The 23352-nt window shown below is 42.0% G+C and overlaps 1 protein-coding gene across 1 annotated transcript in view; it reads left to right on the top strand.

The window, feature by feature from the left end:
• Positions 1-408: 408 nt before the first annotated feature.
• npr1 (natriuretic peptide receptor 1) overlaps positions 409-23352 on the top strand; it is a 30084-nt gene continuing 7140 nt past the window's right edge. The window contains exons 1-12 of the mRNA XM_022747402.1: positions 409-749; positions 3984-4728; positions 7629-7819; positions 8176-8289; positions 8977-9145; positions 16690-16784; positions 16972-17107; positions 17336-17420; positions 19578-19698; positions 19802-19876; positions 19997-20074; positions 21028-21132. Coding sequence (XP_022603123.1) covers positions 4017-4728; positions 7629-7819; positions 8176-8289; positions 8977-9145; positions 16690-16784; positions 16972-17107; positions 17336-17420; positions 19578-19698; positions 19802-19876; positions 19997-20074; positions 21028-21132 — 1881 coding nt within the window. The 5' untranslated portion in view covers positions 409-749; positions 3984-4016. The remainder of the gene's footprint in view (positions 750-3983; positions 4729-7628; positions 7820-8175; positions 8290-8976; positions 9146-16689; positions 16785-16971; positions 17108-17335; positions 17421-19577; positions 19699-19801; positions 19877-19996; positions 20075-21027; positions 21133-23352) is intronic.

Here is a 23352-nt window from a genome sequence, read left to right as displayed (position 1 = left end):
GAATTAAAATGACAGGAATGAGATTTAATTGATAGTTCATTGTTCATTAACTGTATATGCAGGTGTCAGTGTGTTTGTATACAGCCACCAGGGGGCCCCATGTTGTTATTATAAATTGTCTCAACTTGTCTACGGAATGTCCCTTTAACAGAATCCCTAATCAAACAGCTGATTGATTTTCAGGCGTGTGCACTTACAGTAAGTGTTTGTTCAATTTTACTCTAAAATGTTGGAGTGACAGCTTATCAGCGGTGCACACGCACAAACACACACGTGCACACCGCGCCCCCGGGTCCTCATCACGGTAATTGAATAGTCCCTCCACATGCACAGTCAGCATCATCAGGACTGCCCTCGTGCCCTCCACACCCCCCACCCTGTGTACCACCACAAAAAAAGTGTGTCCCTGTGTGCGCGTGCCCGTCAGTGCCTCTCGGTGTGTGGACGGACAGACTGCAGCTCCAGCACCGACAGTGAACCTGGGACATTACCGAGACGTTTCGATCCGTTTTCTTTCTCTTTTTTAACAGTTACCGGAAACGTGCGGGACAGACAGGGGCTCGAGCTTCCCGGTGAGTCTCCGGTGTGAACCCAGACTGATCCCGGTCTTTTCGGAGCTACTTCTTTTCTCCTCTGATCGTTTTGTTGCTGTATAAACATCCGTCCGCTTCTTCTTGTTCTTCGTTTTCTTCTTCTCCGATGCTGGAAACATGAAGCTGCAGGAAGCGACGGACTGAAAATCCCAGCAGGTAAAACCCCAAAATATTCACCCAGTTAGTTCACCTGGAAACGACCCGGAACAACCGGAGACCCGGATCATTCTAGCTGAGTGAAGCAGGCTGTTAAACACGAACATCACACAGTTCACCCATTAGTCTGTTAATCGATTAGTGGATCACCAGAAAAATATCTGGCAACAATTTTGAGAATCAATAACTGTTTTAATCATTTAATCATTTGATCATTTAATCAATTAAATTTTCTGGTTCCAGCTTCACAGGTGTTATGAAGGTGATAATCAATAATCACATTATTATTAAGTTAAAATCACAGTGAAGTCTCTGATCAGATCACACTTTATTGATCTGTGGTTTTCCAGCAGCACAGACACAAACTGAAGAACAACGCACATGAAGAGATCAGCAACTACTAGACAACTACACAAATCTGTGTGTAACAGAAATCCAGTGGTGCAGCAGCCACTATGTGAAGTCTGTTCTGTACACATATAAACAAAAAGTACAATATTCATAATTATGTAAAATATACAGCCTTATATATCATATACTGTAAACAGCCACTATCCAGTAATACTATGAAGTATACACTAAAACAAATAATACTATAAAAGCACAGTAAAAACAGTGGTAATACAGTCCCGTTATCTACTGATACATAAAAGAATTATAGATCTTATACTTATTAGATAGGGCCTATTATCTTTACACACACATGTATAAAATTATGTTATAGAATATTAAAGTCAACATCAGCTGAATGTTCTGTGTCCACAGAGGCTCAGCTGGTCTCCACTTTAATATCATCAAGACTGAAGATGAAACAGAAATGTGTTGTAGTCTGTAAATAATCACATCAACAGGATAAAATGAAGGAAAACATATCATGGTTGCATCAGGATAAACTGAAATGAGCTTTACAGTAATTTATTTCATGTTATCGTCTTCATGTAGAGATTTGTCGTCTTTACAAGCTAAAACCAGACACAGCTGGATGGACATCTGCTACTGTGTGGCAGACTAGCATCACTCCTTTTGTTTTTTATTACTATTTGTTTGACATTGATTTCCACCGTGGGCAACAGCCAGAGCTGGTCTCTGCTCAGTCTGACAGCTGTCGAGTGAGGAGGATTTGGATGCTACTGTTCTGATTGCCTTCCTGAAAAAGAGCTGCAGTGACGACCCCAGCACCTCTCAGAAAAGTTCGCAGTTTTCAGCTGAAGCATTCAGAGACGACGGAACACTCTTAAAACAAACCCTGGCTGCAGTGTTGTTCCTCCTGGTGGCTGCAGACGCTCAGCTCATTGAAAAACAATTAAAAACAAGACGCTGGTGCTCAGAAAAAAACGCTTTATAGAGAGATGCCCTTAAATTACTTTAAGTTAGAACATGAATATAACGGTATCATCTACATAGAAGTGAACACAAAAAAACAGGAGATTGACAATAAAAACAGTGGTCCTAAAGTAGAACCCTGAGGAACAACTTTGTGTTTTTATGAGATATCACTGTTAGATTTCTATAATATTCTTATTCTGTTTTAATGGTGATACTGCAAAAGACACGTGGAGAAATCACTGTTATTTCTGATGATTGAGAGCATAGAGGAATATTCTAGAAATGTTAGTTTATACACATTCTGCTGATGTTTAAAGATGATCCGTCTACAACTGTAAACTGACAGAACAGGGAGCTATTTCACTATTTCTAACTGTTCAGACTGATTCTGGGGCTGGATTTTGTGTTGCAGAGAAGATGTTACCTGACAAATATATGCAGGATTTCTGATCAGAGATCTGCTAGTTTCAACTTAAACTGATAAGTGGGACTTTTTTCCATCTGTAGTTCTGTGAGTGAACATGGCTGGACGCACTAGATTGTGACTCAGCTTCATATTCTGCTGCTATTAATCTGTCATCCAGGTGTGTGTCTGTGTGAGCGTCCATGTTTGAATCTTTGTCTCTGTTCAGAGTGAAGATGACTAAATAAGAAATATAGACCCACACTCAACCACACAGGGCTTTAGAGCACAGAACGTTTTCCAGGACTTTGTCAGAATATCACTGTAATGTTCCCTTAATGTTCCCGACTGTAGCACCGTGTGTCGTGTAGTGTAACTGTTTCTGTGACCCACTGACTGTGTGTCTGTAATGTTTATGTGTTCTTAATGTGAGTGTGTTCTTCACTCGTCTCTGCTGCTGTTTCGCAACAATGATTACATAATACTGAAGCTGCCGGAGAACAATGGCTCATACACACACACTGTAACACACACACACTGTAACATATATTAACACACACACTGTAACACACACACACACTGTAACATATATTAACACACACACTGTAACACACACTGATGGACACACTTATTGAATACCAATACTAATTGAACATTACATCTGTCACACTGAGAGCTGAAACTGCCTCAGTGTCATCTCTGCATGTGGAGATTAAACAGGACAAAACTTACTGCCTCACAGGACAGGCTGGTTTATCCAGGGGACACTTTTGTCCAGGGGATGCTTTAGTCACGGAATAGTTTTAGTAACAGGATAGTCAGAGGACAGGCAGGCAGCTGGAGGACAGTCAGTTCTAGTCAGAGGACAGATTACATTTTAGTGATTGTCTCAGTTTTTGCCTCAGCACTGTGAAATTTTGTTTGTATATTCATTTATTCACCTTTAAATCGTAGCGTGTATATTGTATGTGTTGTACTGTGACAGGCATGACTGTCTGATTCATGTTGTTATCAATAAGTAGATTAAAACAGGTTAACATGTGTCTGGTTGGTTCACTCACTCGATGTCATGCAGTCATGATTTTTGTTGTCATCATCCACAGAAATCTACACTGCCTTTTATTCTTTGGCAATGTTTAATCATTAGTCATATTTACACACTGCATAACCATTATTTAAATGGAAAATATCCCACTTGGAGCCCAGTTATGGATATTAGCTCCATATTTGTGGCCCTCTGTGGCCGCACAAACACACATGGGGCTCATATGGAGCTAATGGACAACAGTTGTTGGAGCCCACATGGACATGTTGGCCAAGTTCCCAGAAATCCCAGCAGCTCCTAAAGGGGATCCATGTTTTCCTTTTTAAATACAGACTTAATTAATAACTCTGACAGAAACAAAGAAAAAGCTTTGATTGTGGGAGAAAGGTTTGTCCATGGTTTTATCCAAATGGAAGACTGTGTTTTATCTTCAATGCCTGTGGTGTGTTTTTCCCTGCAGCTCGTCTGACAGGCTCCTAGACTCTTCGTTATCATGCTGTCCAGGTGGCCCCATCCCTCCTTCCTCCTCCTCCTCCTAGTCCAATCATCGGAGTCCTCTCTCTCCACTGACAACACTACAGAGGATCTTCAAGAGGTGACTCTGGCGGCCATCTTGCCTCTGACTAACACAGACTATGCGTGGGCTTGGCCTCGCGTAGCGCCGGCACTCCACCAGGCGGTGCAGCAGGTGAACTCAGACCCCTGGCTGCTGCCGGGCCTGAAGCTCCGGCTGGTTCACGGTAGCTCAGAGAACCGTGATGGCTTCTGCTCAGACTCCATGGCACCGCTGGTAGCTGTCGATCTCAAGCTGTCCCATGACCCCTGGGCCTTCATCGGCCCTGGGTGCGACTATTCTTCCTCGCCCGTCGCCCGGTTCACCACCCATTGGGAGGTTCCCATGGTGACAGCTGGAGCCCGTGCCATTGGCTTTGAGCCCTACGCGGCAGTCACCAACACAGGCCCCACTCACAAGAAGCTGGGCGAGTTTGGTGCCAGGATCCAGGAGACGTTCGGCTGGCGGCAGCGTGCCATGCTCATCTTCAGCGACAACAAGGATGCCAACGACGACCGGCCCTGCTACTTCGCTGTGGAGGGGCTCTACACGGTGCTAGGCAACCACAACATCACCATCCGAGACCATGTCATCGAGGCGGACAACGTCAACTACAAGTCAGTTGTCCAGGACATCCGAGATAACGGCAGAGGTGAGCCACTTCAACTGCTTTCGCTTGTTTAATTTGACTGCTTTGTCTTTCCTTTCCTCCTTCCTCCGTCCTCCCTCCCTTCCTTATTCCTTCCCCTCCTCCAGTCGTCAGAGGTCCACCACAATGACCGAGGTCTGACACTTCAACTGCATTCACTCTGTTTTAGTTTCTCTGATTCTTCTTCTTCTTTCATTCCCTTCCTCCTTATTTTCATGCTTTCCTTCAGTCAGTAGTTCTGACAACTGATTTAATTTCGTCGTTTGACTCTATTTCCTTTCTGCCTTAATCGCTCCTTCCTTCCCCTCTCTTCCTTCATTTGTTCCATCCTTCCTTCTTTTATCCCTTCCTTCCTTTCCTTCAGTAGTCAGCGGTCCAGGTGATCCGTGACAACAACTCAGGTCAGAGACTTGAACTGCTTTCAGATACGATTTTCATTTGTGTTGTATTTTTCCATTCTCTCCTTCCTTGTATCCCTTTTCCTTCCTTCCCGTCACTTCAACTGATTTCACTTCACTGTTTCCATTTGATTCTTCCTCTTTCCTTCCCTCACTTGTCTCTCTTTCCTTTTCTTTGGTAGTCCAAGTAATAATAACTTCTAATAATGTTACTACTTTCACTCTTTCTTTCTTTCTTTCTTTCTTTCTTTCTTTCTTTCTTTCTTTCTTTCTTTCTTCACTCCCCCTTTCTCCTCCTGCTGTGTCTCCTCATTAAATGATGGTTAATTATTATTTGATTATTTTGCCTCAGTAGTTACTGACTGATCTCAGCTCAGTGTGTGTCTCCGTTGTGTTTGTCTAACTTTATGAGGACATTTTCTAAAGGGTTTTGTTTTTTAGGTTCAGGTTAGATACTGGTCCAGGTTTATTTTAGCATTAGGGGCTATAGAGGGGAATAGATGATGTCAATAAGGGTCCTCATAAGTATAGAAGACCAAATGTGCGTGCGTATGTGCGTGCGTGCGTTGTACACACCTGTAAATAATCAGCTGCAGGAGTTTCAACATAGAAGAAGAAATGAATGTGTCCTTTCATCCTCAGTGTTTCTTCTTTGTTGGTCACATGTTTTTTTTTTATTTACTGTAGAGCTGTAAAATGTCTTCAGACTCTGCTTTCAGTGTTGGCTGGTAAAAAGCAGTTCCCCTGAGTCCGAAGTCTGAAGGTCTTTCTCAGTCACAGGTTCAGTCCAGATGACCTGAAGAGGTCTCAATCCTCCTCCTCTGTTTTATCAGCACCTGACTTTAGACAAGTATCCCAGAATGCACTTCACATGGTGATGGTGGAGATTCTGAGTCGATGAGTTCATGTATGTAGAGTTTTGACTTACAAACTGATGGTACCGTCATCTTTAGGGTGGATGTATGAAGGACTGGATTCTGTGTCCAGAGGTGGAGCATGGTCTATGATTTCCTCATTTGTGGCCCATAGAGCTCAGTGGAGTCCTTCTCCAGTCCAGCTGGTTGAGTGAGTCTGGCTCTTCATGAATAAAATAAAATAATAGGCCATTTGTCACTGAAATGAACCTTGGGAGTTGTAGTTTACTTCTGTGCACACAGGCTTGTACCTTTGACTTTAACAAAGAATCAGATCATCATTAATCCACACACAACTAAGATCTGACGTTAACATTATGAAAACAAGACACACACACACACACACACACACACACAAGGTGACATCATGGTGACCATGAGATGAGAGAGAGAGCGTACTGCTGATTAAATCACACACACAATAATATAGGTACTGAACAAAAACACACACACACACACACACACACACACACACACACACAATTACTCTCAGTACCATCAAGCGTTGCCGGCGGCAACAGATGGCCTCAGTTAGAGGATGACAGGAGCAGTAAGTGTGTGTGTGTGTGTGTGTGTGTAAAAAGATGCAAGAATGCAAGAATTTCTGGTTTTCACATGTGAAACAGTCAGTGTCCACTTTATTAGGTACACCTTAGGGACTGTATTAAAATGACTAGGGGTGGAGGGGTGAGGGATGGGGGGGCCAGAAGAGGGTGAAGCCTGTTCTTTTTAATGGAGGAGGAGCAGTGACAGTTTTCTGGCAGAGCAGGAGGGTTTTAACCTCTTCACATCACAGATTTATGTTTAAGTTCAGTGAAGGAAAAACATGATAAACACTGTGTCTAATATTTACACCAAAAATTGGAATTTGTGTTCAATGAGTCATAGAAGTTCTTTTAGTCACATGCAGAAAACAACAGTGCTCATTAAATCAGTAGAACCAATATGTCAGTTATGAGGAACAGAATAGCCGCTGGACTTTGTAATTTTCAGTGACATTATCTCTGCAGTAGAAGCATCATAGTTTATTCTGCAACAGGAAACAAAACCACAGTGACATGTCAGGTGTTTGTGAACGTATCACACGAGTGCGAATTCAATCTGTTTTGAGTTGCATTCACACCGTCAGTGATCTACAGCTGATAACAAGCGTTAATGAGTTCTTCCTGCCTGACTGTTCAGACAGCTCATGGGGGGGGGGGGGGGGGGGGTAGTGATAATCACCATGGTTACTGACGAGCCAAGCAGTGAAGTCAGACAGTTAACCTCAGAGGGGGAAACTGGACACTGAGCCAAACCTGGTCTATGGTCTGATGTGTTCACCATGGATGAGGACTGGCCTCCCAGGCATCAGGACCTCTGTCTGCCACCACCTAGAGACAAAACTATCACAAATGGATGTAAAATGGCAACGCTGTGTCTCTCTCAGTCTGGGCATCTTGCTCCTTTGTAGGAGGGTAGGGGGCCTTTCACATGTCTCTGCCCAGGGGCCATGTTTTGAATTGAAACAAGCTCTCATTTTTTTCCTCCTGTTTTCTTTCTTCTCCTCTTCTTCTCTAATGAGACTATATGACGTGTTCTTCTTCTTCAGTGGTGTACCTGTGCTGTCCCTGGGACATCTTGAGGACTCTCATGGTCCAGTTCTGGAAGGAGGGGGTGGAGTTGGAAGAATATGTCTTCTTCTTCATCGATCTGTTTGCTGAGGGTTTAGGGGGACGGGGTCCAGTCAGACCCTGGTACAGAGGAGACCAGGATGACCACACGGCCCGACATGCCTTCAGGGTGAAGAACAATTTTCTCTGTTATCTAAAAAAAAGTCACATTTCAATGTGTTGCTTTAGAGACACTGGGATCAGCTGATAAACAAGGTTAAATGTGTAGAATATGATCCTAGAGTCATTAAGATATTTTATATTTACTCTTTTTCGTTGTTTGCTTTTCTCTGTCAAACGTCTCATTACAGACTGTGGACAAATGAAACTGTATTTCTGAATCTTGTACAGTGTCAAACAGAAACAGGTCAAGCAATGGATTCAAAGTTCAGGAGAAACAACAGATGCAGAACAGCAGAAAGATGTTTTTACCATTTGTTCCTGGTCAGTTTATTAGTCCTGACTGTACTGTGTGTCTCTTGTCAGAGTGTGAAGGTGTTGACCTACCTGGAGCCTCAGAACCCTGAATATCTTCAGTTTGTTGAAACTCTGAAGAGCGATGCAAAGAAAATGTTCAACTTCACCATCAAAGACTCTCTGGTACCAAACACAATTACTCTGATCCTGTTATCAATATATTGATACTAATATGAGATCTGTAAACTACATGTGTGTGTGAGGAGTTTTTAAAGATTTACGTCTTCAGGAGTAACCAATGGACTGAGGAGGTCAGAGAGTTGAGAGACGCACTAACACACTGTGGGTTCGAGTCAGACACAGAAGAAGAAGAAGAATATAGTAGCACTGCAACAATTAGTCAGTGAATCAGTCCATAGAAAACTAATCATTAGGATCATTTCCAGGTTCTCATGTGAGAACTTCCTGTTTTTCCTTCACCCTCAGTATTTTTGCAGTTTTGACTGTTGGTCAAATAAAACAAAATAAAGTCACCTGCTGTTTTCTGATGTTTCATAAACCAAAAAATTTATTGATTATAAAAATAATGAAACGATTAACTAATAATGAAACAATATCTTTGGTTTCAGCTCTGAAATACAAAAACAAAACAACAGATTTATGAATAAACGTCACTCACACATGATTTAAAACAGCAGTAATAGAGTTCATTTATATAAAAGGTCAAAAACAAATACCCAGTAGGTTATATGTGTGTGACATAGATGGGATTTACTGACAATAAAGAATCTATAGCATAATAATCAGATTCATATGGGGAGTTTGTTTGTGCAGCTGACTGATGAGAAATGTCTGATGTCTCTGTCCCAGTATAACCTGATCGCAGGAGGTTTCCATGATGGAGTGATGCTCTACTCTCAGGCTCTGAATGAGACTCTGAGCGAGCAGACTGGGCCAGGACCAGGACCAGGACCAGGAGGAGTCCGGAGGCCTCGAGGAGACGTGGTGACCAGGAGGATGTGGAACAGAACATTCCAAGGTGAGGACAGATGTTTGTGATATTTCTCATGCGTCTATTCTGGAGCTGCATGGGAACGTGGAGCTGAGCAGTTGGCCAATCACAGCACAGAGCTGGATGAGAAAAGTCAGGATTAAAAATATTATTCATCAAAAAACCTCAAAGAGCATAAATATCTGACTGACAGCTGCAATGAGAAACACAGGGAGTCTGATGGTGCTGCTGATAACAGAACCACAGACTGTGTATTTGTGTCTAACAGAGTCGAGAACTAGACCCTGCTGGACCCCTTGTTAATTTAAAAATTATTATTAAAGCATTAGCATTATTAAACTCAGTACAACAGCAACAGTGAAACAAAAACAAGCAAACAGGATTAAAGCTGAATGATAGTTCAGCCCAGGTCGACCTCAACACAACAGGCCACCTAGACTGGACACTGATGTGCTGTTGGTGGCTGTTCAACACGACCATGTTACATCACATAAAACCACAGCGTGTCACTTGTTCTCCTCAGTTTTTGTTCAGATGAAACAAACCAGATCTAACATGAATCACTGACGTTCAGATGAGCTGAGGGTGGTCATTGACAGAGCCAGACTGGCTGTTTCCACGTTTCCGGTGTTTATGCTAAGCTTAGCTATCTGTTTCCACCTCTTTCCTGTTTTCCAGTCTTTATGGTAAGCTAAACTTGCTATTTCTACTTATTTGCAGTTTTTATGCTAATATGAGCTAAGCTAACTGTCTCCACCTCTTTTACAATCTTTGTGCTAAGCTAAACTAACAGTTTTTACCTGTTTCCAGTCTTTATGCTAAGCTACGCTAACTGTTTCTTGTTTCACGTTTCCCACTCTTTATGCTGAGCTTGCTGTTTCCACTTATTTACAGTTTTTATGCTAATATGAGCCAAGCTCACCGTTTCCAACTGTTTTACAGTCTTTGTGCTAAGCTAAGTTATCTGTTTCTACCTATTTCCAGTTTTTATGCTAAGCTAAGCTAACCAGATCCTGACTCTGTGGCTGCCCTTACAGATATGTGTCAGCAGAGTTTGATAAATGTTTTTATCATGTTGGGACTGATGGTCCAATCAAAGCTCTCACTGTGGTTTTCCTGTCCTGGTTGGTGGTTTTGGTCCCAGACATCCTGTCTTTATGTCCCCAGTGTTCCCAGTATCACAGCCAGCTGGTACACATTTACACTGCAGTGCTACGCTAACATGCTAACTCCCCGCTGACACCCACAAAGCCGTGAGAATGTGTGTGTGTGTGTGTGTGTGTGTGTGTGTGTGTGTGTGTGTGTGTGTGTGTGTGTGTGTGTGTGTGTGTGTGTGTGTGTGTGTGTGTGTGTGAAAAACAAAGGGAACGGCAGCTTCTCGTTCTCATGGCTCTCACAGAGCACAGAGGGTCCTGATTGGTCGATCAGGGTTCATTAGTTAATAGACAAGTGATCAATTGGTGGAGCTGAGAGAGAAGCTGGTTTCTCACTGGAAACAACAAACTCACTTCATGTCTCAGACAAACACAATAAATGAATCAACATGTCTTCACCACTGACCTGAGCTGTGGACCTCCAGTCCGGTCTCAGACCTTTTTATGGTCTCAGTTCTTAAGTCTCTGGTCTCGACCGAGTCCATATGCAGACTCATATCATATCGCTCATATAGCAGCAAGTTTAATTAGTACAATTTGTATTTTGAAATACATGGAAAATAGGACTCAGCTCGGGTCACATGGTCTCGACTGTCACAACTGATTTCTACTGAGTTTATTTTCGAGACGTCCAGCTCCTGGTTGAGAACTGAGTTAGTGGAGGTTTTTAGAACTTTTTAACCGGAGATTTAACTCAGGGCCAGACAGATCAAGTGCTGAGGACATGTAGAGGTCACAGTGTCATGGAGACCTGCTGAGGACATGTAACATTTCCTCAGTACAGCTGAAGCTCTGCATTGTTTTCAGTTCAGAACAGGAGGAGACAGGAAGTCATCAGTCATCTGTCAGAGAACAGTTTCAGGAAGAAGCTTCATGATCACAAGGACATTGAAGAATGTGTTAAAAACACGTGAAAGTTTTATTCATGAGGACGGATGAAAACATGACTGTAAGATCAGAGCAGCTGGTTGTCAAGTCCACACACCTGTCACCTGTCTGACAGCATGAACACACAATAGTTAACACAGGACCAAAATATTCTAATCCCTGTGGTGGAAAGTAACTAAGTAAATTTACTCAACTATTGTAGTGAACTACAGTTTTCAGGTACTTGTACTTTAAAGAGTAATTCTATTTCATGATACTTTCTACTCTATTCACCTGACAGACACAGTCACTGGTGACTTTACAGTTACAGGTAGTTGTGTAAGTGTATATAACATAGTTAAAGCAGCCACGACCGATAGTTACTGCGATACTTTAACTACACGAAATACTGATACTGTGAGTACATGAAGTACTTTTATTTTGATACTTTAACTACATTAAGTACTTTGATACCGTGTGAGTATATCTCTACTTCAGGTTTTATCTCTTTCATACATTAACTGCTGCAGAACAGAGGGTTTATGCTGCGTTCACTTCTCATCAGTTGCTGTAATAACAGCGTTCATGTAAAGGTCCATGTCATAGCTGTGACTGATGTATCTGACCTGGTATATATACAGTACACACACACTTTAAAACCAGACAAAGAAAAACAGTCGTCAGGCTGAGATTCATCAGCAGTAAAAACGTCGCCATCCATCACACACATGTTGTTTTAGACATCACTCATTTTAATTTTAAGAAAATAACTTCTGTTGTTTTAGTTTGTGAAATGTTTATAAGACAAACAGACAAGACTTTTCATCATGTGGACAGAGAAATACAAAACAAACTGTTAGAGACAGATCTCTGAGTGTCCACAAACACTGAGACTGAGAGGGAGGACGGGACGACAAACACCAGACAGGACAAAACAGGACAGGAGGGACAGGACAGGGGTGTCCCAATGGTCTTGGTAGCCTGGGATGTTGGTCCCAGAGTGGTTGCATTCAGGTCCAGCTGGTCCTCTCACCTCTATATAGTCAAGTAAAGACAAAATGCTGCCAAAACAGGCAGGACAGGGAGGAAAGGACAAAACAGGAGAAGACAACTGAGACAAAACATGACTGACAGGAAAACAAAGATAAAAGTGGACGGGACCTGAAAGAGAAGTGGAGACAAGAGAAAATAGGGACGAGCAAGACAGTCAGGACAGAAGAGGAAAGGACATAAATATCCAGTCCAGCATTACAGGAAACAGACTCATCAGGTTGAAGGTGTCACTTTCAGTCAGCATGACATGGTCTTCATTTTAATCAGGACTTCATAAATCACCTGGTCTGTCTCTCAGGACCGATGTCCTCCATCCTGCTCTGTTCCTGCAGGTTCACAGAGACTCAGAGGACAACAGACACAGGAGAGACGTTTGATTTGATTTCAGACACATGGTCACAGTGTCTCAGTCACTAAGACTGATTCATATTCAGGTGTGTGTGTGGTGGGGGTGGGGGTGGGGGGTTCAGGGGTCCAGGTGTTGAAAACAAATGTCTATAGGAAGTGGCCATCCATCACAGGAAGTGACACGCTGACTGTTGGGCTCAGCTGCAGATGACTGACTAATGAGATTAGGCTCACAGCTGACTCCACAACTCAAGATTACACCGCACACAACACAACACACAACACAACACACACAACACACACAACACAACACACAACACAACACACCACACACAACACACCACACACAACACACGCCACACAACACAACACACACAACACAACACAACACACACAACACACCACATACAACACACGCCACACAACACAACACACACAACACACCACATACAACACACGCCACACAACACAACACACAACACAACACACCACACACCACACACAACACAACACACAACAGGACACACACAACACAACACAACACACAACACACGCCACACAACACAACACACCACACAACACAACACACGCCACACACAACACACAACACAACACACCACACAACACAACACACGCCACACACAACACACAACACACGCCACACACAACACACAACACACGCCACACACAACACACAACACAACACACAACACACAACACAACACACAACACACAACACACCACACAACACAACACACAACACGCAGGAGTTTACATTTTGTGTTGTGACTTTTTAAACTGTGATTCTGATATTTTAGTTTAAATTTGTTTCAGTGAGAGTTTATTGATTTAACACTGACCCTCAGTGACCTCAGTGACCTCAGAGCTCCCAGTGGACTCTCATCACTTACTGAATGCAGAGCGACTAAAGACATCAGTCAAACAGACCCCCATCCTCCTGAAGGAAGGACCTGTGTGAAACCAGCTTCATCCTTTATTGTGAAGGAAAAAGTTTGGTTTCCTGCTGCAGGAAACTGACATCACCACCCTGACATCAGCAGGGTCAAAGGTCAAAGAGTAATGATGAGTCAGCAAACACAAAATCACAATATCTGAGACAATCTAAAATAAAATAAGTTTAAACTAAAACCTAAGAGAGAAGATTAATGAACTAAGAGGACAGAGAGGTAAACCTGTCTCTGTCCTCATGCCTTCAGTTTATAGTTTGAATATTTCAGTGTTGATGTAGACGTCAGTTAGTGTTGAACATGTTTCAGTTTATTGATCATTTGATTAACACAGCTCCTGATCAATTACTTTTCCAATGAGTTATTGATTGTTTCTCCAGTTGATCCTCTTGACCCAGCGTGTGTTGGGTTAAAGAGAACAACAGGAGGAAACATAGACAGTGGACTGAGCGCGGTGATGGTGCTGATAAACAGGCTGCTCTGTCGGCTCTATATTGAATTGTACTGCTTTTATCCAGCAACACACACACACTGAAACACACACTGTGCTCATTAATCACTGGGCATGTGCGTCAGAGGGGGAAGGATGGATGGATGGATGGATGGATAGATAGATGGATGGAAGAGTGAGTGATGTAGGGAATGACAAGTAAAGGAAAAAACATGATGTAAGAGGAGGAAGAGGAGGACGGAGGGTTGAAGAGGAAACATGTTTGCAGTTTAAATGATGGAGGGATGAACGAAGGTTTCACTCTCCAGATTATTTTTATTATTAATCGTCCATTATTTTTTCCGCTAAGATCAAATCAGACTTTATTGATCCTCAGAGGAAAAATTAATTCATGGATAGACATAAGGAAGAAATAAATAAATAAATAAAACCATAAACAATCAGTGTGGTACAGTTCTGTTTCAGTGAAGTATAAATGTAATGTGATAACAGCATACATCAGAATAATACATACTGTATTAATATTAATATAATGTAATAAAACAGATCACACATTATCATAAAGTATAGAATATAAAATATGAGGTGTAATGTGCTGATACAGAGTTTATGACTAAATAATAAATCACATATTAACAGCAGCTTCTCTGGGTCATTATTGTGAAATCTGACAGAGAAAATTATTGTTCTTCTTTCTTCTTTGAAACATGTTGATTAATTTTCTCTCAGCTGATTATCTCAGTCATCTTAAAAGTCATTAACTGGGTGAGGCTGCGTCTCATTTTTAACCCGTTAATTTAAATGAAATAAATAATGAATCATGTTTCGTTCTACAACACTGGAAACTGCAAACATTTTCATCTCAGATCAGTCAGTAGTTTTTGTGAAGAACCAGAACAGATTAAGTCAGAAAACAGTGAAACGGAGACACCAGATGAAGGAAGCCGGTTCAAATGATTTGAACAGTTAATTGATCACCTTTGACTAATTGATTTATTGATATTTCTTGCTTCAGCAGTTTTTTTTCCAACAAAGTGAGGTTGTCATTTCTAACAGAGCCAGCAGCTGAGGCTGATTTTCACCACAGCCTCGTTAACTTATGATAACGACCATTTTACAGAAGAAATCTGAAAACCGTCAGATCTTCTCTGGAGCTATCGGTCTGTTCAAGGGTCAAAAACAGTTTCCAGCTGGTAATGAGCAGGAAGGACAGAGCGTGTTTTTATTGATTGACAGTGTAAATGTGTCTCTGGCTCAGTGAAGCTTCACAGACTCAGAGACTGATGAAGAACTGCGGAGCTGGTTTACAACGAGCAGACAGTTGCAGATCCCTGTGGTTTAATTGGCTGACGGAGACAAAACAACGCTTCAGTGGACACACCTGAGAGAAAACACTCAAACTCTCAGCGCTGAGGGGTCACAGGTGTCAGGATGTCGTTTCACAGGCTCCATCAGGCAGTTTAAAACATGTCGAGGCTCTGAGGGCAATTCATATTGTTAACTGTTAATGACTGTGTGATGATGTTTAGTCTCAAGACACAGCAGCTTTTAGCTTCGGCGTTGACTCAATGTGAAAAAATAATAATAATAATAATAATAATAATAATACACTGTGTGGGGTTTGGACCAGTCATGGCCCACTGTGGTTCTGTGAGGCCTTCACCTCCCTCACGTCTGACTCCCCAGAAAACTTTTTTTCAGTTCAGTCCCACTGCTCCATCCACCTGCTCACTGCGTATCTGGGTTAGGGTTATCTTTATCACCGTTTGAACTCAGTGGACTGATGATGACTCACTGTACATAACAAATTTAAAACACAAAAAAACAGTTTCAGAGTTAAAATCCAGAAAAACCAGGTTGTTCATCCAGCAGCAGTAACTCTGCAGACAACAGACAGGAGGAGCAGAGAGCAGTGGGGTTAGGACCACAGCTCCCAGTACAGCTCCCAGTACAGCTCCCAGTACAGCTCCCAGTACAGCTCCCAGTGAGTCCAGTTTTAGAGAATAAGCAGTGGGCAGAAAACAACAGGAATCTGGTCTGAGTGTATTTATCAGGATACTGTTGTACCTTCGTGTTCTGCTCTGGTTTCATCAGAAATTATAATTAAAGTCCTCTGACCTCTCTCTCTGTAGCTGCTGACTTATACAGAGGAAACAGAAAAAACAAGCCACAGTTAAATGAGCTGGTTGTTCTGTTTCATTGTTGTTCTACTAATCATCATAATGAATTTATCCTGTTTGCTACATGAGTCTTACAGTGTGACACTGATCAGTTCTGGTCTGAGTCACAAGTCCTGGACCAGTTTCTATTCACACACCTTTCTTGCATATACACACACATATACACACAAATGTAAACACACGTACTGTCAGGATTAGTCTGAGGACACTCAGTGTATTTTTCTTGTCAGACATTGATTACCTACACACACAGACTCTGTTCACCTCCCATACCTCAATGCCTGATTGTGTGTGTGTGTGTGTGTGTGTGTGTGTGTGTGTGTGTGTGTGTGTGTGTGTGTGTGTGTGTGTGTGTGTGTGTCAGAACTTTAATCAACAACTATCTTCTTTTTTTTCTGTGAATAATATTTTGTTAAAATTTGAAAAACCATCTACATACAGATACATTACACACACGTGTGCAGATAAAAGCTATGTTCACTTCAAACTAAGAAAAAATATGGAGGACAGCTGATATTTAATAAACATCATGTTCTTTGTGTGTCTGTAGGAGTGATGGGTGTGGTGGAGATGGACGAATTTGGGGACAGACAGATGGACTTTGCCATATGGGACATGACGGACGTCGACTCTGGAGAGTTTCAGGTAAAAACACCTGACTCATGATCTCAGCAGCATCTCTGACAGGTGTGCTCTGCTGTGCCTGTAACCACACCCAGGAGTGATGCCACAGTGTACTGCAGTACATCTGTACATCACTGCAGCCCAGCGCAGGTTCAGTCCAGGTGTTTGTCTATTTCTGTACTGTGTGTGTGTGTGTGTGTGTGTCCAGGTGGTGAGTGTGTACAACAGCAGTACAAAACAGCTGGTCATGCAGAGTGGGCGGAGCTTCCAGTGGCCAAGTGGATCTCCACCTGCAGACATCCCAGAGTGTGGCTTCAAGAACGACAAACCAGCCTGCCTCACACGTATGAAAACATACCTACACAGACAGTCTGTACTTTGTTATTGTGATCTCAGTTACATCATCCATTCCCAGCCCCGCCCACAACCTTCACCTAAACCAGATCATAACTTTGCTGCTCCATAAGAAGACGTGAGGATCAAACAAACTGTCCTCACTTCTCAAACAACATTTATTTAGTAAACTGTCTCTGCCTGTTCTAATATCTACCCCCTCCCCGTCTCCTCTGCAGGTACAGTGTCGATGCATCAGATGGTTGCCATAGTGATGTGCTTCGTCTTTGTCATCATCGTTACCGTGACCGTCTTTATTTACAGGTGAGACACACACTCATGTATGTTTGTACTTGTATACTTGTGAGGACTCTTATTAACAGTTTTCTGACCCAAAGTGTGGACCATCCAAGATGTCCTCACTGTCGAGGTCTAAAACTCATACTGGTCCTCACAAAGACAGACAGACAAGAACACACACACACTTTGTGGTGGTTTGAGCTCTCACAGCACCTCTCCCTCTCTCTCCTCTTTTTATTTTTACTCTTTCCTGTCATTTATTTCTTCATCCCTCTTTCCTCTGTTGGTCCTCTCTACTTGTCAACTTCGTCTAATTCTTTTCATACATCCTCTCTCTCTCTCTCTCTCTCTCTCCCCCTCCCTCTCCCTCTCTGTCATAATAGAGAGATCACAGTGAGGCCCAGAATGAAGGATGGGTGGATGGATGTGTAGATAAAGAGAGGGATAAACATGGCTCTTGTTATCTCCGTCCATCCCTCCATCTCTTCTCTCCTCCTCCTCTCTATTAAACAGCTGGATGAAGGTGTCTCTTAATCCTCGATCGTCGTGGCGAGATGACAAGTTAAACTCTGCTCTGATTGGCTCAGAGTTTGAAGCTGGATTCTTCAGATTTTTTCATTTTATTTCCATCATCAGCAAAATACATAACCGTATAAACTGGAAAAAATATAACGAGTCTGATGATCACAGATGAAAATTTTGACTCCAGACTTTGTTGTGACTCCACATCTCACATCTGTGCTTTTCCTACAACACTGAACACTGACGAGCAGGGTGAAGCCCTCTCCCTGACCCCACCCACTGCAACGCCCTGGTTCAATGTCAAGTCCTCACTTTCTAAAACGAGTCCTCACTTTATAAAACATGTCCTCACTTTCTAAAACAAGTCCTCACTTTCTAAAACAAATCTTCACTTTCAAAGACAAGTCCTCACTTAGAAAGATGAACAGATGAAGATGAACATGATCTTAGAGGTTAAAATGATGAAATAACATCTGCATTGTTTGATTAGTTTATGAATCTGAATTGTGTGTCTGTTACTGTGTGTAGATGAAACTTTAATCAGAAAGTTTAAGTTTAATCCACTCTGTAACATTTTACATCAATAAATCACCAACACTTTAAGTCACTGACAGAGTTCACTTAACTGCAATGACGTGATGACAGTAAGTGGTGGAACACACTAAAGGCTGTGATGGGAAACACGCAGTGCTTAGAGAACTGGTGTTTACTAGGCTTGGTGTTTTCTCTTCAGAGTGTCCATCATCTTCAGTCTGCTCATGATTTGTTAATAAACTCTGTTGCAGAGAAAAACTGTTCTGATTCAGCTGTTTGTGGGTTGTTGGGGATCAGTGAAGGTGAACATGTTACAGGTTCCCATGGTTGTGACTTGTTGACAGGAACATGATCTGGAGTGTCCTTTCAATTTGTTATGTCCTTCTCAGACCATCCAACAACCTAGACTGCAGTCTGGCAGAAACACCTTCATGCCCACGATAACAGAAAAAGGATCCAGTGTTCTAAAATGAACTGTTACTGAGAGTTCATGAGTATAAGGCAGTCATGGTGGATTTGTTGTTTACTTCTAGAAAATGGCCATGTGATCGGAGCGTGATGAATCAGGGATTGATACGTCATGAGACCCAATCAAGAAGCAAACGTGGGTCTGCATCATCATTTGCAAAAGTCTTAGTTTCAGCCGGTCCAGACTAAAATGCAACCCAGAGTTGTCAAACTAAAACAAGGCTAGCAGTGTTTCTGAAAGTCTAGTCATAGTAGGTAATAAAAATCTAACATAATGTTAGCTAGATAAATCTACCCTTCTCTCTCTCCTCTTTCCTTTTCTCTTCTTCCCTCTCTCCCTCTCACCTCGGCCAGGTGTGGCCTGTAGATTCGTGCTATTGAGACTTTATGACACCGCAGCGGCGGGCCCCGCTGTGAAATGTGTATAAGGGAAACACTGCCTCTGTCTCTCTATCTCTCTGTCTGTCTCTTTGTTTCAACTCAATTCTTTTCAACTCACTCATCACTTTCTTGATTATCCTTTCCCTCACCTTTCTCTCCTTCTCCCCCACTTCTTTTCAACACACACACACACACACACACACACACACACACACACACACACACGCACGCACACACACACATGCACACACACTTGTTTTCCTTTCTGTTGAACAGGAAGTTGAAGCTGGAGAGTGAGCTGGCAGCTCAGCTGTGGAGAGTTTCCTGGGACGACGTCCAGATGTCCAACTTGGATAAAGTCCTGAGGAGAGCCTGCAGCCGACTCACAATGTCTCTGGTAACAAAACAAAAAACAAAAACAACAAACGAGGTCATTGAAGATGGTTTCCACTAACTTCTAACTAGATTCATTTCAACAAACTCATTTTGTTTCTCTGCAGAAAGGATCCAACTATGGCTCCCTGATGACCATGGAGGGAAACTTCCAGATCTACACTAAAACTGGATACTACAAGGTCTGACGCTGCCTTATATCACCTGCTGACTACAAACACCTGACACTCGTTTTACGTACAACAGTTGTGCTGATGATGTAATGAGTTGCATGGTAATCTTACTGATGTTGTCCTCTGCAGGGAAATCTGGCAGCTATCAAGTACATCAACAAGAAACGTATTGAACTGACCAGAAAGGTTCTGTTTGAACTAAAACATGTAAGAAGTCAATCTCTGTACCTACCAATAGACCTAATGATGGACCTTCATGCTTAAAGTGACCTCCAAGTATCAAATTTGTGGGATTAATGCCTTATATGTAGAATGTTGACGGTCTTGGTGAGATTTGAACCAACCTACCTCCAAACTAACCACCCTACTTACCTACCTATGTTGACCATTAAGTAACTTCTTTGTAGGATCAGTGCCTTTCTTATTGGACTTGAAGCTACCGACAGATTTACCTACCTACCAATTGACTGAGCTACTAACTGGCCTAACTGATTAATCTGCCTACTGACCTACAGACAGACCAACCTACTGGCCTTCCAACTTGGGTTCAGCACTGAGGTCCAATATGGTCAATCAGTGCCTGCAGTTTGCAGGATGCTGGTGGTCTTGGAGGGATTTTGAACCTATTGAACAACCAACCTATATACTAAGGAACTTTGCTACCAAGATACTGACGACTGACGACCTGCCCATCAACAGACCTACCTACCAACTTATCGACTAACCAACCGACTTGCTGACTTAACTACCTAACTACAGACCTACTTGTCATTCTACCTACTGACTGACTGACCAGCATATCTACCTACCCCCACCAATTTACCTATTTATCTTCCTACCTATCTACCTACCAATTAATCTACCTACCTTCTAGCTAAACTATCTGCCTATTCCTCCTCCTTCACTACTGTCCCACCTTATTTCGGGGGCAACCTTGTTTGTAAGCTGTTGATGTTCTTGGTGGGGTTCCTACTTACCTACCTACCAACTGCCCTCCTGACGGACCTACCTACAAAAGTACTTACCTAACTACCTACCTACCTACTGATGAACCTACCTACTTATGTTGACCACTGAGTGTCTAATTTAGTTTTAGTGCCTTGCATGTGGGATGCTGATGGTTTTAGTGGGATTTTAACCAGCAGCCTGTGTTCCTGCAGATGCGTGATGTTCAAAATGAGCACCTGACCCGCTTCATCGGTGCCTGCATCGACTCACCAAACATGTGCATTATCACAGAGTACTGCCCCAGAGGCAGTCTACAGGTACTACACAACCAACTCCATACCCCTCCATTAACCATGTGTACCCTTCTAACAACCACCTATACTCCTCTATACCTGTCTTTCAACCATCAATGCCCCTCAATAATCCTCTACCTAGGGCTGGGCGATAAAACGATAGCAATAATTATCGCAAAATTATTACCCTCAATTAAAAAAAACGTTTGATATAATAAATTTCCATGCTTATAGCACGCCCACAAATGAATCACAAACGGTCAATCATGTCACAGGAATAGAGGTCTGCATTGTGCAAGATAGGATGCACGTTAAATGCAGGTCAGCACGTAACATTATTTACGGATGCACGAAGTGGCTGACGGGCTTGAAGTTGGAGCGGAGTAAGCAAATAAGTAGAAACAAGCGACACCGCAGAAAAAGCAGAACGTCGTATCGTAATGTCCTATCGTTTTAACAATTCTTTTCAACAAATTAACAATTGACTGTCTATTAACTCTTTAAATCATTTATACATCTCTATGTTTGAAGACTCTATACTCCTCTATCAACATTTCTATAATCTATACCCCTTTCTAACCCTCATATCCCTTTTTTCAGCCCTTTACACACTTCTGTCAACGCTCTATCTGATTTTTAATACAACCCCAACTGTCCGTACCTTCCATACCCTCGTCAACCCACTGTACTACCTGTATTAATCATTACTACTCTTTATCAGGCATCTATCAGCTCCATGTATCTTTGCTACAGTCCTCTAACATTCCTTCATCCATCAGTTTTCTGCACCTCTCAGTTATACTTATCTGTCAGCACTGTAACCTAGCAACCTCCCAGCACGGTAGCCTAGCAACATGAGAACACATGTCAGCCTGCTGTAAGGTGGATGTGGGTGGCGTGGGGTTTGGGTTGTTGCCAGATGACCGCTGGATCTCACAGTATCAGTTTAACAAAGAGCAGCTCAGGTGGTTCAAGTTATTTTGTGCTCTGAGAGAACAAAGAAGTTGACAACCGTCCAGTGTGGATGCACAACTGTCAGGAGACTAAGAGTAGATACTCAGCAAAGTCTCAGGTATATCTCCAAAGACAGTGCATCCTCATCTCAATATACAAAGGTTGATTATTTAATGGTGACATTTCACTGTGTTTTATCACCTGAAACCTTTTAGTGACAGTGATCAGATTCACAAAAGTAAGAGAGGAAATACCTTAATGTAAAAATACTCCATCACAAGTAATAAAATAGAACATAATAGAATACAACTTTACTGTCCACAAGAGTGGAAAATTGTCTTTGGCTCATCCAAGCATAAAATCTACATGACAACTTGACATATGAAAATACTTCACTACAGTACACAAGTAACACATGCAGATGATATACATAAAACATTAAGACATAAATACTGTACATTGACAATTTTACTTAAAACTAGTGCATAGGTCAAAAGTAAAATAACTCATAATGTTATATCAATATGTATATTATAATATTGTTAAAGCCTGAACATATTTTATTGATTTAGCTGAGGAAGCTACTGCTAACTGCTTTATATCCTGATTATACTTTCATCTACAACAATGTATCATATTTATAAGCTCATCATAGATTCTGTGTCTGCTACAGTAACTATGACTGTCAGGTCAGTGGAGTACACATACTGTATTTCTCTCTGTAATGTAGTAGTATGCAGTATGAAGTATAAAGTGTGGCTGCCAACTTTAACTCTGATCCAACTCAACCCCTCCAACCCACCCACCCCCACCCAGACAATGACTCATGTTCGAAGCATCAGAGGAGGCTGAAGCAGGTTTGTTGTTTCCTCTGTCAGAGAACAGCAGCTGTGTTCAGTTACAGTGGATTCCACTCATTTTACTGCAGATCACAACAGAAGGACTGAAAAAAGACTAAGTTTAGTGTGCAACACATACAGTTCATTTATAGCAAAATATGACCTTAAGTCTCCTTTAAACTGATTTGTGATTAAATGATCAGATAGTAAAAATGAAACTGAGCCTGAAGCCAACAACCTTTTTCCTTTAAAGTAAGTCCCGTTCAAGTCAGTTTATTTATAGAGCTCAAGTGTGGACCACGGGTCCCCAAAAGAAATTTAAAATACAATATTCAAAATAGAAATTAAAATAACAGACAAATTAAAGTAATCATGTTGTTATGTTATCATGTTGTCATACTCTTGATTAAAAGAATTTACAGGACTAAGACGGGATTTACAATGAAAGTGG

This window comes from Seriola dumerili, unplaced genomic scaffold, assembly GCF_002260705.1.
Source record: "Seriola dumerili isolate Sdu_G_001 unplaced genomic scaffold, Sdu_1.0 BDQW01000110.1, whole genome shotgun sequence".
NCBI lineage: Eukaryota > Metazoa > Chordata > Actinopteri > Carangiformes > Carangidae > Seriola > Seriola dumerili.
The sequence above is the reverse complement of the archived record's forward strand: the minus strand, read 5'-3'. Positions and strand labels throughout refer to the sequence as shown.